Genomic DNA, 18,554 nt, shown 5'->3' with positions numbered 1-18,554 from the left:
TTTGGCATCTGGTGTTGCAGAAGGAAGTATAACCCAAGTATGATTTTTGTGTGTGTACATATATGTATCTGTGTAGGTTTACCTACACATGAAACACACATACCTACTTTTGAAAAATAATCTTAATTGTAGGGTGCATCCTCCCATTCTGCCCGATAAGGAGTAGGGGTGTTGATTTTAGGTAGATCGGCAAATACACAAGATGAGGCTCTAGAAATGTGTGGTCGTGAGAGATGAAGCTGACCCTTGGCCGCAGGGTTTCTGCAACTTTCATACCTAGTTAGCTTCATAGGCCTTTTGGTCATGTGTGTTTGTGTACATGTACTTAGTCACCTTGTCTTCTCAGGGGTGTGAGACTATCTCCCAGTCTCCAGCCAGTGCATCTCAGCAATATTTGGTGCTTACTACCCAATGAACAATTGCAAGAATGGAATGCAGAGGCTTGGCTGGATACATGGGCCTCAGCTGAATTCTCCTCTTGAATCTGGGATAGACCTGCTCCTTCCAATTCCATTACTTAGTATCGTGTCAAATGCTCGTCCCAGAAATATCACCAGAGCAAATATCACCAGACAGACGTGAGTTTATCGTTTACCATGGTGTGTTGGGCTGAATAATGCCCCTCCCCGCCAAAGACATTCACATCTTCATTTCTGGAACTTGTGAAGATGTTACTTTATCTGGTACAAGAGATTTTGCAGATGTGATGGAGATGGGGAGATTGTCTTCAATTATCAGGTTGGGTCCAGTGTCATCACAAGGGTCCTTAGACATGAAAGAATGAGGCAGAAGAGTCAGGGTCAGAGGAGGAGATGTGAGCATGGAAGCAGAGTTGGGAACAATGGGATTGCTGGGGTTGGAGACAGAAGAAGGCACCATGAGGTAAGGCACCTATGTGACCTCTAGATGCTGGTAAAGGCAAGGGAATGAATTCCCCTCTAGAGCCTCCAGAGAGAGTGTAGTTCTCCCAACACCATGACTTTTGCCAAGTAAGGCCCATTTTGGACTTTGGACCTCCAGGACCATTAGATAATTAATTTGTGTTACCTCTGCCCACTAAATTTATGGTAATTTGTTATAGTAGCAAGAGGAAACCAACATACTTGCAAGGAAGAACGTAACAGAGTCTTGGCAGCACCTCAAAAGGGGAAGGGAGAAGGGAGGCTGTTTATTATGTCTTTAAAGTCTTGTTTAAGAGAAGGTTTTTTTTTTTTTTTAATGTGGGGGCTTCATTATTAGCATTGGGTAAAGATCATTATGCAGTGGTTTAAGATTGGGGGACAAGAATCTTGAGGAGAGGGGCTTTAAGGGTCTTGGATCAATGAGTCAGTTGTTGTTTTCTGAGGAAGAGTTGATGAGATGTTCATGGAATGAACAATAAATTTATCTGTGATTTATTTTTTCCCAGGCAAGAGTTTCCTAGACCAGTAGTTGTGTTGAGACAGGGAATAATAGCGTCAGAAGGCTATGTGGGGGTAGATGATTTGGGATCTCACTTGCAAAGAGTATATGACTCAGCATCAGATCTTCAGATATCCCCGAGGCTTCTAGAAAGGTTATACAGAGGCATCTGGTAATCGCCTTCCTTGGGACTTTTTCTTTCTCCTTGCAACTCAGGTATTTTAAAATAGAGTACAAGTAAGTCTTAGTTTACGTTCACCCAAATGCTAGGATTTTTCCTTAGTTTAGAAAATTATTTTTCTTGTTCATTTGTGAATTGATTTTTTTTGTTGCAGCTGTAACAAATTATCAAAACTTAGTTGCTCAAACAATAAGCATTTGTTTTGTTTTATAGCTCTTTAGAAGTTCAACATGGGACTCACTGGGGCAAAGTCAAGGTTTTGGGGCCACGTTCCTTCTGGAGGCTATTGGAGAAGAATTCATTTCCTTGCCCTTTCCAGCTTTTAGAGGACACCATGTTCCCTGGCTTTTGGCTTGTTTCCCCCATCTTCCAAGCCAGCAGTGGTGGCCTAGTCCTTCTCATGCTGCCATCTCTGGTTCTCTGCAGATAGGACAAGTTCCCTGCTTTTCAGCACTTGTAATTAGATTGGTCCCTGCTGAATAATGTGGTCTAACCTCCCCATTTCAAGTAGACCTTTATCCTAAATATATATGCAAAGTCCCTTTTGCCATGGAGGGTAAACTATTTACAGGTTCAGAAGATTAGGGTGTGGATCTTTGGGGGAGCTGTTAGTTTGCCTCCCACTTCCAAAGTAAGTCCTTTTTACGCAAGCACATCGTTTATTTTTTGAGGGCACTCCTTCCCTTTTCACAACACATTTTACAAATATTTTATATATATTTTCATAGGATTCATGTTTGTTTCATTTACCTAACAGGCTTGTCATTTGTCAAAAAAACAAGGTGGACAGTTTCCCCTTGGCTCTCATAATTTCTCGATTATGGTGAAAACGTCAGCTCTTCAGCTGAAAGGATACGTTTTGTGTAGTGGCGTTCTTGGGCAGGAGGGGGCAGCTTCTCCCTCCGCTTACTGAGGTTACTATGTCGCTGTGCTCAGAGTGTGCAACGTGGGTGGGAGGAAATCTCTTCACCTCTTCCTGATCAGTCCCACTGTTTGAACAAGTGAAAATATAGGCAGAGGTCTTAAAGACTGTTGAGCTCTTAGTTTCAATGGCTAGCCCATTTCTGTAACTTTCTGTGTTTTAAATGAGTGTGTAAATGGGAAGGTAGAGGAAGGAAATGAATCACTACCAACTCATTGTTCTCAGCCAGCATCCCACGTGGATCGATGGTTCGTACTGTCCTTGGATGTGCTCACAACACTCTTTATATCTCTTGGTTCTAAAGTACCCCACGCTTCTGAAGTTCTCTGTCTCTTGTTCGCAAACGTCTTGTCTTCGTGGCCACATTCTCTCCATATCGGGAAGCATGCTGTAGGCCTTGCCCTCTTGCTTTGAGTGCGACTCGAAAACAGATATTCTATTGCGCAGACAGGTGTGAAAACTATGTTTCCTGTTCAGCCTCCCTGAACTTCTAGCCAGTGGGAACGGCCCCCTTGTTAATCATTTAGTGCCTAATATTGGGCACACCAGATGAGCAAAAGGATGTCTAACTTAAGGGAGATAGATGATTATAAACTCTGTTGCTGTTTTCTGTCATTAGTGGTCAAAAATATTTCATGAACCATAATCGCTTCTGTTTCATCTCTGTTCCAGACGCACCTTGACACCCTGGAAAGAAGTGTGAACCCCAGGCAAGTCTACTTCCGCCAGGACGTTCTCTGCCAGACGCTGGGAGGGAATTCATGTCCACTGGTGACCATCACGGCCACGCCTGAGTCCAATAGCGCTGACCACCTGGAGCAGTTCCGTGAGTAAAAGATGACAACCCTCTTTGGAGATGTGGTGGTTATGGGGTGTCCTCACAGCCTTGGAATCTCCCTGTCCTGTTGGGATCAGAGGCTTCATAAAGGGTTGGGGACGGCATTTGTCTTATAGAAATGCACTCGCCACTCTTGGGACAGCAGGAAGGCTAGATATTAACGTTGCCCTATTGTTAAAGGGAGAAAAAAATTGATTGCAAACTGTCAGGAGAGACCCTGGCATCACATTTTCCAGCCAGGCCCTCTTCTGCCCATAACTCAGTGCTATTATAACACTCCCAAGGCCAGACAAGGGCTGGCAGGGAAGGAAGTTGAGTTTTGGAGCCCTGGCTGAAGAAGCCCCATCGTGGCTTGAACTGTCCAACCAAACCAGCGCACGCGCGCGCGCACACACACACACACACACGCGCGCGCACCTGAAATGTTCCAGCCCTGTGTGCCAGTGTGACCTCCCTGTAACCAATTCACTTTAAAAGGTGGCCTCTGGCATATCTTAGACCTTAGGTAGGCAAGAAAAACCCATCAGAATAAGGACTGCCTTGCAATACAGAAACATTTGCGCGACGGAAGAAAAGACGGGGGAGTAAAAACTCCAGTTGGTTTATCCCCAGAAGATGCAGCCTTCCCCGCTGACGTGCTAACGGCCTTCAGGTGACTGTTGGGTGGATCCGGAATGTAATTTCTCGAATCCCGTCAGCATCTGACCATCGCGGCTTAGCAGCCTGGGTAATCAACAACTGATGGTCCCACCTGAATTAATGCGGCCCGAAAATGCTATAATGAGTAGTCAGGGATGTTCCAAAAATTCTCTTACCTGTTTTACGAATTTAAGAGCAATTTCTGTAACAGCCGCGGAGCCCTCTGCTCGCACACGAGTAGATTTGGACGTGAGCGACAGCAGTCCTTCTGGCGCAGCCTTCACTGGACAGTGTTGGTGTGAGACGGCGGGTCTGGGGAGCCTGTGTTCCGCAGTGTCAGTTTCTGAGCGGGACCCGGGAGATAACCCAGCATGGGGTCAGCATGGAGCTGCCTCTGCTTTGGCATTTTTGGGTACGCTGACCCTGGTGCACGTGCTGGTGTCAGAACTAGAGAGAGCCTTTCCCATGTTAAGGAGAAGACTTGCCATGTGGTAAAGATCCCTAAATAACTTGGCACTCTGACATAGTTCCGTTAGTGAAAGAAAAGACATCTCGGCACACCCTTCTAGGAGTCAGAGAAAGCTGGTTTCTGTCTGCTGCGTAAGATTAGTAATCCTAAGTGCATTTTCCTCTGTGTCTCTACAGTTTCCACTCTTAAACGTGTGCCGAGGAGCATTGGGATGGCTCAGCTGGTTGAGCAGCTGCCTCTTGGTTTTGGCTCAGGTCGTGGTCTCAGGGTCCTGGGATCCAGTCCTGCTTTGGGCTCTGCTCAGCAGGGGGTCCGAGTGGGGGACTCACTCTCTCCCTCTTCCCTACCCCCTGCTTCTCTCTCTCTCAAATGGGTAGATAAATCTTTTTTTAAAAAAGTGCTGGTAGGTCCAGCTGTTGTTCATCTTCAGAGGTATCGGGGGCACCTGGGTGGCTCAGTGGTGAAGCATCTGCCTTCGGCTCAGGTCATGATCTCGGGGTCTTGGGATTGAGTCCTGTGCCTGGCTTCCCGCTCAGCAGGGAGTCTGCTTCTCCCTCTTCCTATTTGTGTTCTCTTTCTCTTTCTCTCTCAAATAAATAAATAAAATCTTTTATAAAAAAAGGGAATATCCCGCATAGGAGTGGGGAGGGCCCAGATGATGGTGCCACAAATGCTGTTCATTTTCCTTGGGGCACAATAGACTTGCAAGTAAGTGTTGGTCATCAAGCTGAAACTAGGGCTCTGCCCCACAAGAGAGGATGGGTGAGAGCCCTTCTTCATAGGTGTGCCAAATGCACAATGGCCCAGGTCCCATGCGTAGAAGGAGGGCCGGGCACCTTGCTTCAGTTCTTAAAAAGGTTTTCCACAGGGGCCCTGCGTTTTCATGTTGCAGTGGGTCCTGCAAATTGTGTAGCCAATCCTGGGACTAAGTTGAGGTCACACAGCTAAAGTGTGACAAAGCCTGGTGCCCTGCCTGTGCTACCATCCTTATCCTTTACTGCCAAGTCATGGAAGGTGAGTGGCAGCCTGCCTTGCTAGTACACTGAAAGTCCTCTTTGTATGCACTGTAGAGCGGCTTGGTATCTTTTGTAATGATGGTCGAAGTCATCCGTTTTACAGATGAGGTAAGTGGAGGCTCAGGGAGGTTCGATGGTGGTGCCCCGTTAGTTTCCCATTTTGTTATTCTGATTCCAGAGTCCATACCCACAACGGATGTCCTAACACAGGCATTTGATGAGGTGCTCCAGTTCCACTCTGAACCAGAACTTTCCCTCCTGCCAGTTTCATGTCCTCACATGAGATGCTAGTGTAGCTGTTAAAGTAACTCACACGAGGTTGACAACAAGCGTATTACCCTCTTCCTGCTCACAGTGAATTTTATTTTCCTTTCCTAATCCAGTGGAAACCTTTGTGTGGTGGGCCTTTCACATACTCTTGCAGGAAGACAGGATGGAGGGAGGATTCAGAGCCGGCGGGTCCCCGTGCGGAGCTGTGGTGGCGTGGCTGGGCCGTCGTGCTGGGAACAGTCTCGGGCCATGGGCTACAGATCCTGGGCTACAGAATAAACTGCTTCCTTGGCAGGGTAGTGTGTGTGTGTGTGTGTGTGTGTGTACATATGTCATATGAATATATGCCACTGCTGTGTTTCTGAGAGAGAAAAAAATCCAGCACGTTATAAACACCACCTACCCTCCAAATTGCAATTATCCTTGCCTGTAAATCAGTAATAAAACCACTTAACTCCCTTTGAACCAGAATGGGATGCCTTGCTTTAGGGCAGGAAACTTACCAAATGAGCCAGCACCTCAAGCCTCCCTCCAGGAGAGCTCCCGTTATGTCACCGGCTTCCCCCCTCCCAGAGACTAGGCCGTTTTCAGACCGCAGCTGTATTTAGCGCTGGTTTGGTAATTTCTGGTGTGGTGGCTGCCACACACCAGAGGTGTTCATGCCCTGAAAGACTTTCTTTCCACTGTGTAGGATTATCGCTTCAGTATTTTATTTTATTTTATTTTACTTTATTTTATTTTATCTTAGGATGTTATTTATTTGACAGAGAGAGAGCACACAAGCAGGGGGAGCAGCAGGCAGAGGGAGAAGCGGGCTCCTGCTGAGCAGGGAGCCTGATGCGGGACTTGATCCCAGGACCCCGGGGCCATGCCCCGAACCAAAGGCAGATGGAAAGCAGATGGCTAACTGACTGAGCCACCCAGGCATCCCCAGGCTTATTTTAGAAACCCAAGAAATAAAAGTGTGGCTCTGGGGCCCAGAGAGAAGGGCTCCTTACTTGAGGCTGTATCCCCTGGTGGTGGGGCCAAAAGTCCTGGACTTAGAGACGATCAGGACAATTTATTGATTACTTTTACTCCTTCCTGGGTCTGGGCTCCAGGGAGTCTCCTTGAAGGATTAATTTGGTTTGATTTATTTTTCAAAAGAAAAATTTTTTTTTAAAAGATATTTTCCTGGAAACATTTTGCCTTATTTTCTTGATAAATATATTTTCAGCTCAGTGGTAGGCCAGCTTCCCTGGTGCATCTTTTCTCGCTGTCTGGAGAATCGAGGGGGGCCGGTGCCTCCTCTCGGTGCTCCCAAGAGAGGAAACTCACTTCACACCTCAGAGCCAAAATGCTGGCAGAGCTCCAAGAGCAAAGTCACTGTCTGACCTTTTCAGTGCGACAGCAAACAGTGAAGTTGTCTGAGAAATTGCCCCTGAAATCATTATGCAGGAGACAGGCTTGAAGAGAAATTCAGGATGAGAGGAACCGTTGCAAAAGGACAAACAGTTCATCCTAGCTTCGGGCTCTCAGTGGTTAAGTCAGGGGGGAAGTAGCAGGTCCAGGCCCTTGCTGCCTGGGAGGCTTTCAGATGTTGGAGGGGCCCTGGGCCTTTGGGATTTGGAGAGCAGAGTGTGAGTGCGGAGTGAACAGCATCCAGAAGAAAGGGGCAGAGGCCCCGGTGGGTTGGAGCAGAGGCCTCCTCCAAGCAGGTCTGGGGACAGGTGTGGCAGATGAGACCGATCCCGGAAGCTGCTGGTTCCCTCGACTAGAGGTGATCCGGCATAATTACCCTTAGCATGGACAGATCCTTCATACCTTAAAGTACAGGAAGTACTTCCATGAGCAGGTGCTTTGAATATGCAGCGTAGAAGTAGAGAGTTGAGAATTCATATTTTCTTAAGTTTATGTACTTTTCACAGACGGGGTGTGTGTGTGTGTGTGTGTGTGTGTGTGCGCGCGTGCGCGCTTTTGGATTGGCACTGAAGGTCACTGTTTACTCAAACCCTAGAGAAAGTGAGTGAGAAACCCAGAAAGGAGAATGGTCCTGTGTCTCTGAGGCTGGGCCATCCCCCAACCAGGCCTGCAGAAGGGCTGTCTCAGACCTTCCTCTGCTGGCCATTAGTTATCTGTATTTTGCAGGTGGCCAAGTTAAGGCTCACTTTGGTGAAAAAGCAGCTGGGGGCCACCAGGGTGGCAGGTGGGGGCTCAGGGAAGAGACCCCAGGCTTCTAGCCCACAGTTCCAGGGTGGACCCCTCCTTCAGGATCTGCCCTCATTGGGAGAGTCCTGGGGAAGGTGCACGAGGAGGACGCACTGCTTAGGAACGACCGCCGTCATTTTGTTGACTTTTCCATTTCCTCCACATTTCCCCCACAACCTCATATTCTAAATTACCATTTCAACCCAGAGGAGGTTGGGTCCCTTTTTAGTTTGGGGAGCTAGGTTTCTGTGATGGAGGCTTCCTTTTTTCTAGGAGTTTTATTGCCAAATTTCCCCCCTTGGGACAATGATGCATTCAGACGCTGCAGCAATATTGTCTTGGGCACCTAGGGGCTTAGGGTCAGGTCCATGACCACTTGGGTCATGATCTCAGGGTCATGATCTCAGATCGAGCCCTGCATTGGGTCTCACACTCAGCCGGGAGCCGCTTGAGGTACCCGCCCCCCCCCCCCCCCGCCTCTTGTGCTTTCTCTTTCTCAAATCTCTCTCCCGTGCCCCTACCTCCCTCATGCTCTCTCTCTCTAAAACAAAATATAACAACAACAACAACAACAACAAAAACAGTGTTGTCTTCACTGGTCTCATGAGTTAACCAGATCGGAGGGACGAATCTGGGGGAATTTTCCAAGGGAAGACACTACTCTCTTATTAGAAACTCTCATCTTGAAGTGACTCGTCACTGACTGACTCAGTGACTCCCGAGGAGCCAGGAAACAGCAAAGGTAGATGGGAGGGGGCGGACCTGCTATTTTTGGCCACCGCAGACACCTCCAACCTGCATCGTCACCGAGAAGAGCAGAGCGTAACCTTTGTGTGTCTCCGGAGGTGAGACGATGTCACTGCATCGCCAGGGTCTCCCGTGGGCACGCGCTGTTCTTTCCGGGGGGGCTGAGGTGGGGGAGGCGAGAAGCTGCGTCTGTGGTCGTTCAAGAACACCTTTCTTTTCTTTTCTTAAAAATATTCTCACAAAAAGCAATGTTCTATTCAGCCTGCCATTATGCTAAAAGCTTTTCCTTGGAAGACAATAGCTGTTCTCAGAAAAAAGATTTACACGGGGTCCCGAGGGTATAATGAGCTACCACACGGCACCTGCCTCGGGTTGGGAGTTGTCACTTGTAAGTGGTTTTAAATTAGAACGGAGTGGAAAAATACACAGTTACAGAGTTCCCCTCTTGGCTCCTTTGCAAATCATTTTTGCATCCTCTCTGGCCTTCATTTCTTTTCAAGACACCTGATCAGGTATTAAGAACAGAGCTTTCTGCTGGGGACGGTGAGAAGGGACAGAGCCGTCCAAGGAAAACAGAAACTTGAGTGAAGTGAAAACCTCTTCCTCAGCTTTTTTTTTTTCCCCCTCACCCTCCTAGCCCCCACCAGACGTGTAGGGCCAAGGATTATTAAGGGATCACTAAATGTTAGAGCTTAGAAATCTGTAAAGACCACCGAGTTCAGATTTCTTACTTCCCAGGGGAGGGACTGAAGCAAGGGCTTGGCCTGACCTGTGTAGGGCACCTTGCTGGCTGATGGCAGAGGTGGCCCAAGGCCTTAGATCTCTCGTCTCCTGGTGGGATCCTTTTCTTTTCCTTCTCTGTAAAGCACTGCTTCTGACAAATATTAGAACTAACAAATGAGCTCTAAGAAGATAAAGACTTCTCTCTGTGGACGTCTTTAGAATAAAAGGAGTTAGCAGGGAGACAATGAACTGTGCCCTTTCCTTGTCAGGGGATTTCTGTCTCTTCAGGCAACCAGGGCTAGGACCCATGGAAGGTATTAGGAATATGAAGGTAAATACTATTTAATCCTTATCATTGGGCACTCAGAACCTATGTGTAAGGTAGGGAAGGAGTGTGTGTGTGTGTGAGTCTTGCTAACAGGACATCGTGATATGCAGGTTAGCCCAGACCCGGGGGATAAACACAGGTCATTGCAAGCAGACAGAAGACAGCATTTACCTGCGTGGTAGAATGTGATTCTGTTGGGGGCTTATACCCATAAGGGCGAGCTGTGTAAATCCCGTGTGTGTGGTAGTCTTCTACTGACACAGCTGTCAAAGAAACCTCCGTCAGAAATGCTCAGAACCATTTGAAGACCTATTTGTATCTCTCTTGAGAAGACATGACAGAGGGAATACATAGAACACATCCAAACCATCTTAAATTTGTCCTCGTCTTTCTTCCTGTTATGGGTCTGTATATACTTAAATAGGGGGTCACTATAACCCCCTCCTTTTTTCAGTACAAACCCTCAAACCTATGACATTTTGACTGGCCGACTGTCTCCTTTCTGCTTCCCATTTTCACCTCAGCAGTCCAAGAAAAAGAAGGCTACGGATCCTCTTTCCTTCTAAGGCTGGTTGCAGGGAGTGGGGAAGATTGTAAAACCTTTCAGTTGAAGAGCTTTGCTTATTCCCCACCATGTAAGTATTTGGGTCTCACAAAGTTTTTACATAATACATAATACCATTTGGCCCTCAGAGTTCCCTTGTGAGCTGAGGAAGAGAATAATTATGATGCCCATTGTATAATGATAAAACCAAAGCTCAGTGTCATTTCATCTATATCTAGAAGTCAGACTGCCACATGCAGAGAAATGGGGGAGTGTCTTATTTATTTGTTTCTTTATTTATTTGAGAGACGGTGTGCATACGGGGGGAAGGAAGGCAGTCTTTTTTTTTTTTTTTAAAGATTTTATTTATTTATTTGTCAGAGAGAGAGATCACAAGTAGACAGAGAGGCAGGCAGAGAGAGAGGAAGGGAAGCAGGCTCCCCGCTGAGCAGAGAGCCTGATGCAGGGCTCGATCCCAGCACCCTGAGATTATGACCTGAGCCGAAGGCAGAGGCTTTAACCCACTGAGCCACCCAGGTGCCCCAAGGAAGACAGTCTTAAGCAGACTCCACGCTGAGCACAGAGCCTGACGTGGGGCTCGATCTCATGACCCTGAGATCAAGGTGTGAGTGAAACCAAGAGTCAGAACTTAACCAACTGCACCGCCCAGGCACCCCTGGGTAGTGTCTTTTCAAGTAGGAAAAATAGCATTTGCCGAGGCAGGGAAGCCTGGACACGATGCTGTGAAAATCACAGGGCACCAAGGCTGGTTGGGAGTAGGATGGTGGATAGATTATGGGGTCAGATGATAGGTGAGAAAGGACATTAGGGCCGAGGGGTAAAGGCCATTATTTTTCCTGTTAGGAAGTGTCTCCTGTAGACAATGATGGGCCAATAGGATGTTATTAAGATCAGATTCGTTTTGGAGGAAAATTCTGTGGCAGTAATGTGGAGGGAAGTCCAGAGTGAGGGATAAGTCAGGTGACATGGTCCCTGGCACAGAGGAGTTTTTACACATGTAGACCCTAGATTCAGACGCCCTAGGTGTGGGGGAGGAGTTCTCTAATCTTGGCTCTGCCATTTATCGGCTTGGTGGTCTTGACAAGGGTGCTCAGACACTCTGTGCCCCGGTTTCCCTGTTTATAAACTATGAATAATAACTAGTACCTTCTTCCTGGGGGCAGTCTGAAGATTGTAAAGGGCTTGGAGCAGGGCCTGGCCCTCAGTGAGTGCCCCAGAAATAACGGGAAGTGGTTAGTCATCCAGACGGGTGAGGAGGTCTTCAAGGAGGATACGTCTACGGAAATGGGAGGGAAGGGTCCAGACGTACGAGAGAGGTCTCCGTTAGAAGTGAGAGGCCTCGCTGATTAGTCGGGACAGAGTGGAAATATTTTGACTCTGATTATGGGTGCACAGTGTAATGCCAACCAAGGCCTACGTGAGAACCAGGGCTTCCGTGGGGGCTGAAGGAATTCAGTTTTGGAAATGTTCATTTTCAGAGGCCTGCAAATTACATAAGAAGTCAGGCTAAACATAATTATAAAGTCAGTATGCTATAAAATATCCTCTATTTCAGAGGGAAATAAAATTTGTATTACCTGAACAATTTTCTCAATTAGCCAGGGTACAAAAAGTTGACTCTGTGTGGTTACTGAGGCAGGAACACGTACTCTGTTCCTTTGACATCAATCACAGAACTTTCTATTGTGTAAGGATGCTCGTGAGCTAGAATTAATACCTTTTAAGGGAATTAACTCCTTTACACAGTATGTACACATGATTCATTGTTCACAAAACAGCTCTGTGAGGTAAAGAAAAAAAAAAAAAAGAATTGTATTTACTATCTTCCTTTTTTGGTGGCAGAAATTGAGGCCCTGGAAAGTCCTATGAGGAGGAAGGGCCGGAGCTCTAGTTGCTCCCAAAACGATCTGGAACGTAAGCCCCGTATTCTGCCACCTGTTTCAGCCGTCCAATAATGAGAGAAAATCCTCTGCCTTCAAGATGCAATTCCTTATACGTAGGGAAGGGTTGTTTACACTGCAAGTCAGGTGTGTTAGATTTCTCCAGATGTATGAGTGCATACATGGTCATGTGAACATGAATAACCCTTGTGATGTTCCTACGATCTCAGTTATACCTCCTCTGCAAGGGTCCACATGCCTTTCTAACCTTCACTTACCATTTGTCACTCAGAACCTTCACCCACACTAATCTTCCTGTTCGTTGAACACAGCATCCTACCTGCGTCCCCTGGGCCTCTCTGCATGTGCTGTTTCCTCTGAATAGAATCCTTTTTCTCCATAGCTTGACATGGTTGCTTTCTTCTTGTGATGGACTCTTTGCCTTGCTGGATCATTGTATTGAAAGGGACTCGTCCTTCCAGAGCCCCTGATCACAGGCCCCTGCTCTGTTTCCCTCATGGCCCTGTGCGTCCACGAGAACACAGACGGTGTGTCGTACGTAGTTTGTCACCACTGTTTCTCTAGGGCCTTAGAGACCCTGAACACAACAGGTGTGCACTCAGTGTTTACTAAGCAAATACATGAAATCCAGGTGTCTGTTCTTGTTAGCACCCACAGTTGTAGGGCCTCTAACCTCCCTTAAGAAAGAGAAGTTACCTCTTTCCTGTTTCTTGGGGTACCCAAGGGGAGCCTCAGATTGGCTCCTAAAGCAGCCATGGCCTATAGTCGACACTTAGAGGCCACTCCGTTCTCCCTGACGGTTGGCCTTGGTGGTCCGCTGTCCCTGCTGTCGTGAAGGGACACTCGCAGTGTCATGGCTGGGTTTCCAGAGAGCTGGATCCAGACTCTGTGCCACACCTAGACATCGCTTGTCACAAAGTCTCCCCGAGTTTCCTTTGGTAATAGCTCCTTCTTCACTGGCTAAGTGGGGACCAGATGGCAGCCAGGGCCTGTTATCCGGGTACTTTTCTCTCTCAGGGTCCTAGTGCCTAAGGACAAGGTCCTTGTCCTCCAGACCTCCATGCAAAGGTTTTCATGTCTGTCAACACATGCTCTGAAAAGAGGCTCATCACCAACCCATCAGGTTCCAAAACAGTCAAACCTACGCTGTCAGACTGTGTTAACCAGATGATATTTTGACACATATGTTTCAGGGAAGTCTCACAACACGACCATGAACGTGTTATTAAATTTCACATTAAAATACCTGGTTTTTAATATAACAAAAACAGCGCAGTTTATTTTTATGGATATTTACATATGTAGAAAAAGTGTAGAAGCATGGTGAAAAAAGATCCGGGTTCAAGACAACGACACTGTCTGAGGATCAAGAGAGCAGAAAGAGAAAGAGAAATGTCTCTTAAATCTGTTTGGAAGTTTGTATTTTTCTTGTGGGGGGTAGTTTGTATTTTTTTTCTTTAAGATTTATTTGTTTTATTTTTATTTTTTATTTTTCTAAAGATTCTATTTATTTTAGAGAGAGAGAGTATGATCAGGGAGGGGGCAGAGGGGGAGGGAGAGCGAGAGACTCTGAAGCAGACTGTGTTGAGCGTGGAGCCCGATGTGGGGCTCGATCTCATCACCCTGAGATCATGGCCTGAGCAGAAACAGAGTCAGTCACGTAACCGACGGAGCCACTCAGGTGCCCCGGAAATTTGTATTTCTCAAAAGAAAAGAGTTGTAAGGAAAATCTGCCAAACTGTCAACTTTCCTATCTGTATGGGTAGGTACCTGGATGTCTGTCATATAATTTTCGTAGCGTCTCCAACTATATTTATATTTCCTTTTTAAAATTTAAAAGTTAAATTAGAAAGTGCCAACATGTCATCCTTGTTGAAGAAGTTTGGTAAATTAGAGTAGAATGTGAAAATAACCTCATATTTCTCCTGTTACTTCTCCCGAAGCAACGGCTGCTGACAGTCTCGTGTTTATTTTTCACAACACATGCGCATGTGCACGTATACACTCACACACAGACACAGAAACTCATAAATACTAAGTCTTAAAATTTAGATAAAATGGACTTACCTTCATTTATTAGTATTAGCCTCCTGACAGTTCCGTCCTGTGGAGGCCTGAATCGCTTCCCCAGGAATTCTGAGAATTGACAGCCTCACCAGATTCTATGCCATCAGTTTAAACTTTCTCCAAAGAGGGGTGCCTGGGTGGCTTGGTGGGTTAAGCCTCTGCCTTTGGCTCAGGTCATGATCTCAGGGTCCTGGGATCGAGTCCTGCATCGGGCTCTCTGCTCTGCAGGGAGCCTGCTTCCTTCCCCCTCTCTCTCTGCCTACTTGTGATCTCTGTCTGTCAAATAAATAAATAAAATCTTTAAAAAAAAATAGGAGGTTTCCTCCTCTATGGCTCCATTAGCAATGGATTTATCAATCTTCTACATTTTCCTACCTATTAGTAAAGATGACAACAGAAATCCCTCTCTCATTTTTTTTCCATATGCCATTTCAATGTTATTTTAGTTTGAATTTCTTTGAGTGTAACTCAGGTGGTCCATACTTTTAAAAAACCATTTGTCATTTATATTTCTTCTTAACATTTTTTAATTAACATAATTGGCACATGATGTTACATTAGTTTTAGGTGTCCATCATACTGATTTGACAAGTTTTTTTCTGATATGTTATTAGATGGTCTCTTTCTAAATGATTTATTTGGAACTGTTTGCATATTAGGTGTATTCTTTTTTTGTTAAACAGTAATTCATTCATTTTGCAGATATTTACTGAGTATATTGATGTTGCTCTAAGCACTGAGGATAGGGTGTTTAGCAGGTATGTTCTTTTTGTCTGTCACTTGTTAAAAATTTGCTTTCTTGCCCAATTTTCATGGAGTCTCCTCTAACAGTATTTTCCTTTATACTTGTGACAGTAATGTGTTTGGGCAAAATTTCCCATTTTAAAGATGGTAGAAGTAAGACCCAGTGCATTGAAGTGACTTGTGCGTGGTTATGTAGCTCTCCAGTGCAGAGCCAGAAACTGGAATCTAGGTCTTCTGTAATTAGGCAAAGTGCTCTATTTTTAATGTAATACTTAGAAAAGAATTTATATAACATACAGGTCTAGGTTAGAGAGTAACGATAAGGTACAGTATTGAACACCCAATTTAAGAAACATAATATGGTGCATATTTTAGCTCTCCTGTAACCCCTTCTGCAATGACTCCCCACCGTTTCTGCCTCAGAGTAACTGTTACTCTGAACTGTGGATTAAATGGTCTCTTGTTCCTCCTTATATTTTTAAATCACATTTTTACATCTCTCTAAACAGCCCCTTATTGAGTTTTCCTGTTTAGGGCTCTACCTGTACAACCTGTATTGTGACTGGCTTATTTCGTTAAGCATGTTGGAGATTGAACCACGTTGATATGTTTGAGTTGGTAACTGAGTCATTCATTTCTCGTAGCTGTATAATATTCCTGCGTCAGAATTTAGGTCAGTTTATCCATTTTACTGTTGGTGGCTAATTGGAATGTTCCCAGGTTGTGTTTTTCTGTTACAGATAGAGCCAAGAGTATATTACCGTGGGCGTGGTTCCTAATGCATGGGTAAGAGTTTCCTATGGTATAGGTAATTACAGTGACAGAGTCGTAGGGTATCCTTTCGTTCAACTTGGTAAGGCCAGAGTTCTCTAAAATGGTTGTACCAGTTTGTACTCCCACAGTGTATGAACATGCCTATAGTGTCACACCTTCCCCAGAACTTGGTATTGTCTCACTTTAATTTTTGCCAGTCTAATCAGTCATGTTCAGCAGTATCCCATTGTGATTTTAATAAGGATTTCCCTCATGCCTAATGACATTAAGCATCTTTTTTATATATTTAGGGGCCATTTATATTTTCTTTCCTTAAATATCTAATTCATCTCAGTTCTGTGAAATGACCCATTTCCACTGACAGTTGCATTTATAAATTCAGTATAGCATAAATATATATGTCTAATCTACTTAATCTTTGCTATTGTCTTGATGAGATTTTTGATTATTTATGTTGCCATTATTTCAGGATTGGCTTTATTATGGTGTAATTTACAGCAGGAACGTAGACCTTTCTTAGGTGTAACATTAGGTAAATATTTAAAGTGTATGCAGGGACTCTGGGTGGCTCAGGTAAGCGTCTGACTCTTGATTGCAGCTCAGGTCTTGGTCACGGCAGTGAGTTCAAGCCCTGTGATCTGCTCCACATTGGGCATGGAGCCTACTTAAAAAAAAACAAACATGTATGCAATCATGTGACCACCATCACAATAAAGGGCCCTAATATTTTTTCATCTCAGAAATTTTCTTTGTACCCCTTTGTGGTCAGTTCTTCCCTCTTCTCTCCCTAGCCCTGGCAACCACTGATTTTTGTTCATACAATTTTGCTTTTATCAGAATGCCATACAGGTGGAGTATGCGGTGTTTTGGCCATCTTCTTTCACTTAGGATAGTGCTCATGAGGTCTAGTCTTGTTGTTTGCGTGTGTCAGTCACTCATTCCTTTTTACTGCTGAGTATTATTTTTTTGAGTGGATATGCCATGGTTTGCTTTCTGTTCACCAGTAGGTAGACATGTGGGTTGTTTCCAGCCTGGCTATTACAGATAAAGCTGCTATTAACACATCCAAGTTTTCAGTGGACATTTTTTTTTTCATTTATATTGGGTAAAGAAGTGTGTATGTTTAAATTTCTAAGAAAGTTCCCAATTTTGCAAACTGGTTGTTCTTCTAAAGCGTTTCATTCCTGTCAGCATTATATGAGAGTCCCAGTTGGTTAATATCCTTGCTAGTACTTTGTATTTGTATTTTTTTAAAGGTTTTATTTATCAGCTAGAGATCACAAGTAGGCAGAGAGGCAGGCAGAGAGAGAGAGAGAGAGGGGAAGCAGGCTCCCTCCTGAGCAGAGAGCCCAATGCGGGGCTTGATCCCAAGGTGCTGGGATCATGACCTGAGTCGAAAGCAGAGGCTTTAACCCACTGAGTCACCCAGGTGCCCCTGTATTTTTATTTTTAAAATTTTACCATTTCTAGTAGGTATGAAATAGTTATTTCACTGTTCTTGACTTTGTATTTCCTTAGCAATTAATGATTTACTGGAATATCTGTTAAAATTTTTTGCCCATTTTCTTATTAGGGTTGTTTGCCTTATGATTGAGTCAAAAGATTTCTTTATTCCGGATACAGATTCTCCATCAGATATGTGTTTTGCAAATATCTTTTCCTAATCTTGAGTTGATTTTCATTTTCTTAAAAGTCTCCTAAGAAGTGGAAATTTTAAAATGATGGCATTCTATGGCCATTTGTCATTTTTTTTTAAAGTTTAGGGTTAGTGCTCTCTGTGTTGTAGATAAGAAATACTTACTTGACCCAGTGGTTGTTGACAGGATATTTTTACCCTTCAGGAGAAAATTGGCCATGTCTGTAGACATTTCTGATTGTCGCACTGGAGAGGTTACTGTCATCTAGAGTGAAGAGTCCATAGATGCTACTGAATGGTCCTATAATACACAGGAAGGACAGTCCCCTACAACCCACCCCAAAGTGTTAATAGTGCCGAGTCAAAGAAACCTGTGCCTACACCAAGGTCACAGAATTTTTATTCTAAAGTTTTACTTTATTTTTTTTAAAGATTTTATTTATTTGAGAGAAAATGAGAGAGAACATGAGAGTGGGGTGAGGGGCAGAGGGAGAAGCAGACTCCCCACTGAGCAGGGAGCCCGATGCGGGGCATGATGCCAGGACCCTGGGACCCTGACTTGAGCTGAAGGCAGTCACTTAATGGACTGAGGTCCCTGTTCTAAAGTTTTAAAATAGTCTTAAGTTCTGCATTTAAGTATATCTGTCAAGGTGATTTTAGTTTATACTATGAGACGTGGATGAAGAAATGAAGAACTCAGGTTCTTCTCTTTTTTTTTTTTTTCTCTTTAAGAAAGCCTCCTGAGATTTTGAAATTTTAGAGGAATTGAAATCTTAACAATATTGTTTTTTCCTACTCATGAACGTCGCATATCTCTCCATTTACTTAGGCCTTCTTTAATATTTTTTCTTTAATGTTAATGTAGTGTTTAGTATAAACTTCTTACATATATTTTTTTTAGATGTATTTAGATGTATTTCACCTTTGATGCTATGGTAAGTGGCAAACATTTTCATTTTTTATTGGTAGTATATGAAACTGCAATTGGTTTTTGTGTATCAACTTTGATTCATGTGACTTTGCTATCATTTTTCTTCCAGTAGTTTTTCAGGTAGGTTTTTTTTTAAATTTTTAGCATACAACATGTGCATGTTGACTGTGAACAAAGAATTTTATTTATTTTTGTTCATTTTCTATTTTTAAATT

At 44.5% G+C, this 18,554-nt stretch overlaps 1 protein-coding gene across 1 annotated transcript in view; it reads left to right on the top strand.

Moving 5' to 3' along the window:
- The window catches only part of AGBL1 (AGBL carboxypeptidase 1), a 727,538-nt gene that overhangs the window by 177,860 nt on the left and 531,124 nt on the right, over positions 1 to 18,554 (top strand). The window contains exon 17 of the mRNA XM_004774140.2: positions 3,177 to 3,330. Coding sequence (XP_004774197.2) covers positions 3,177 to 3,330 — 154 coding nt within the window. The remainder of the gene's footprint in view (positions 1 to 3,176; positions 3,331 to 18,554) is intronic.

The sequence above is a fragment of the Mustela putorius genome, unplaced genomic scaffold (genome assembly GCF_011764305.1).
Source record: "Mustela putorius furo isolate JIRA1106 unplaced genomic scaffold, ASM1176430v1.1 tig00003875_pilon_pilon_pilon, whole genome shotgun sequence".
NCBI lineage: Eukaryota > Metazoa > Chordata > Mammalia > Carnivora > Mustelidae > Mustela > Mustela putorius.
Note: the sequence above shows the minus strand (reverse complement) of the source record. Positions and strands in the feature narration are given on the sequence as shown.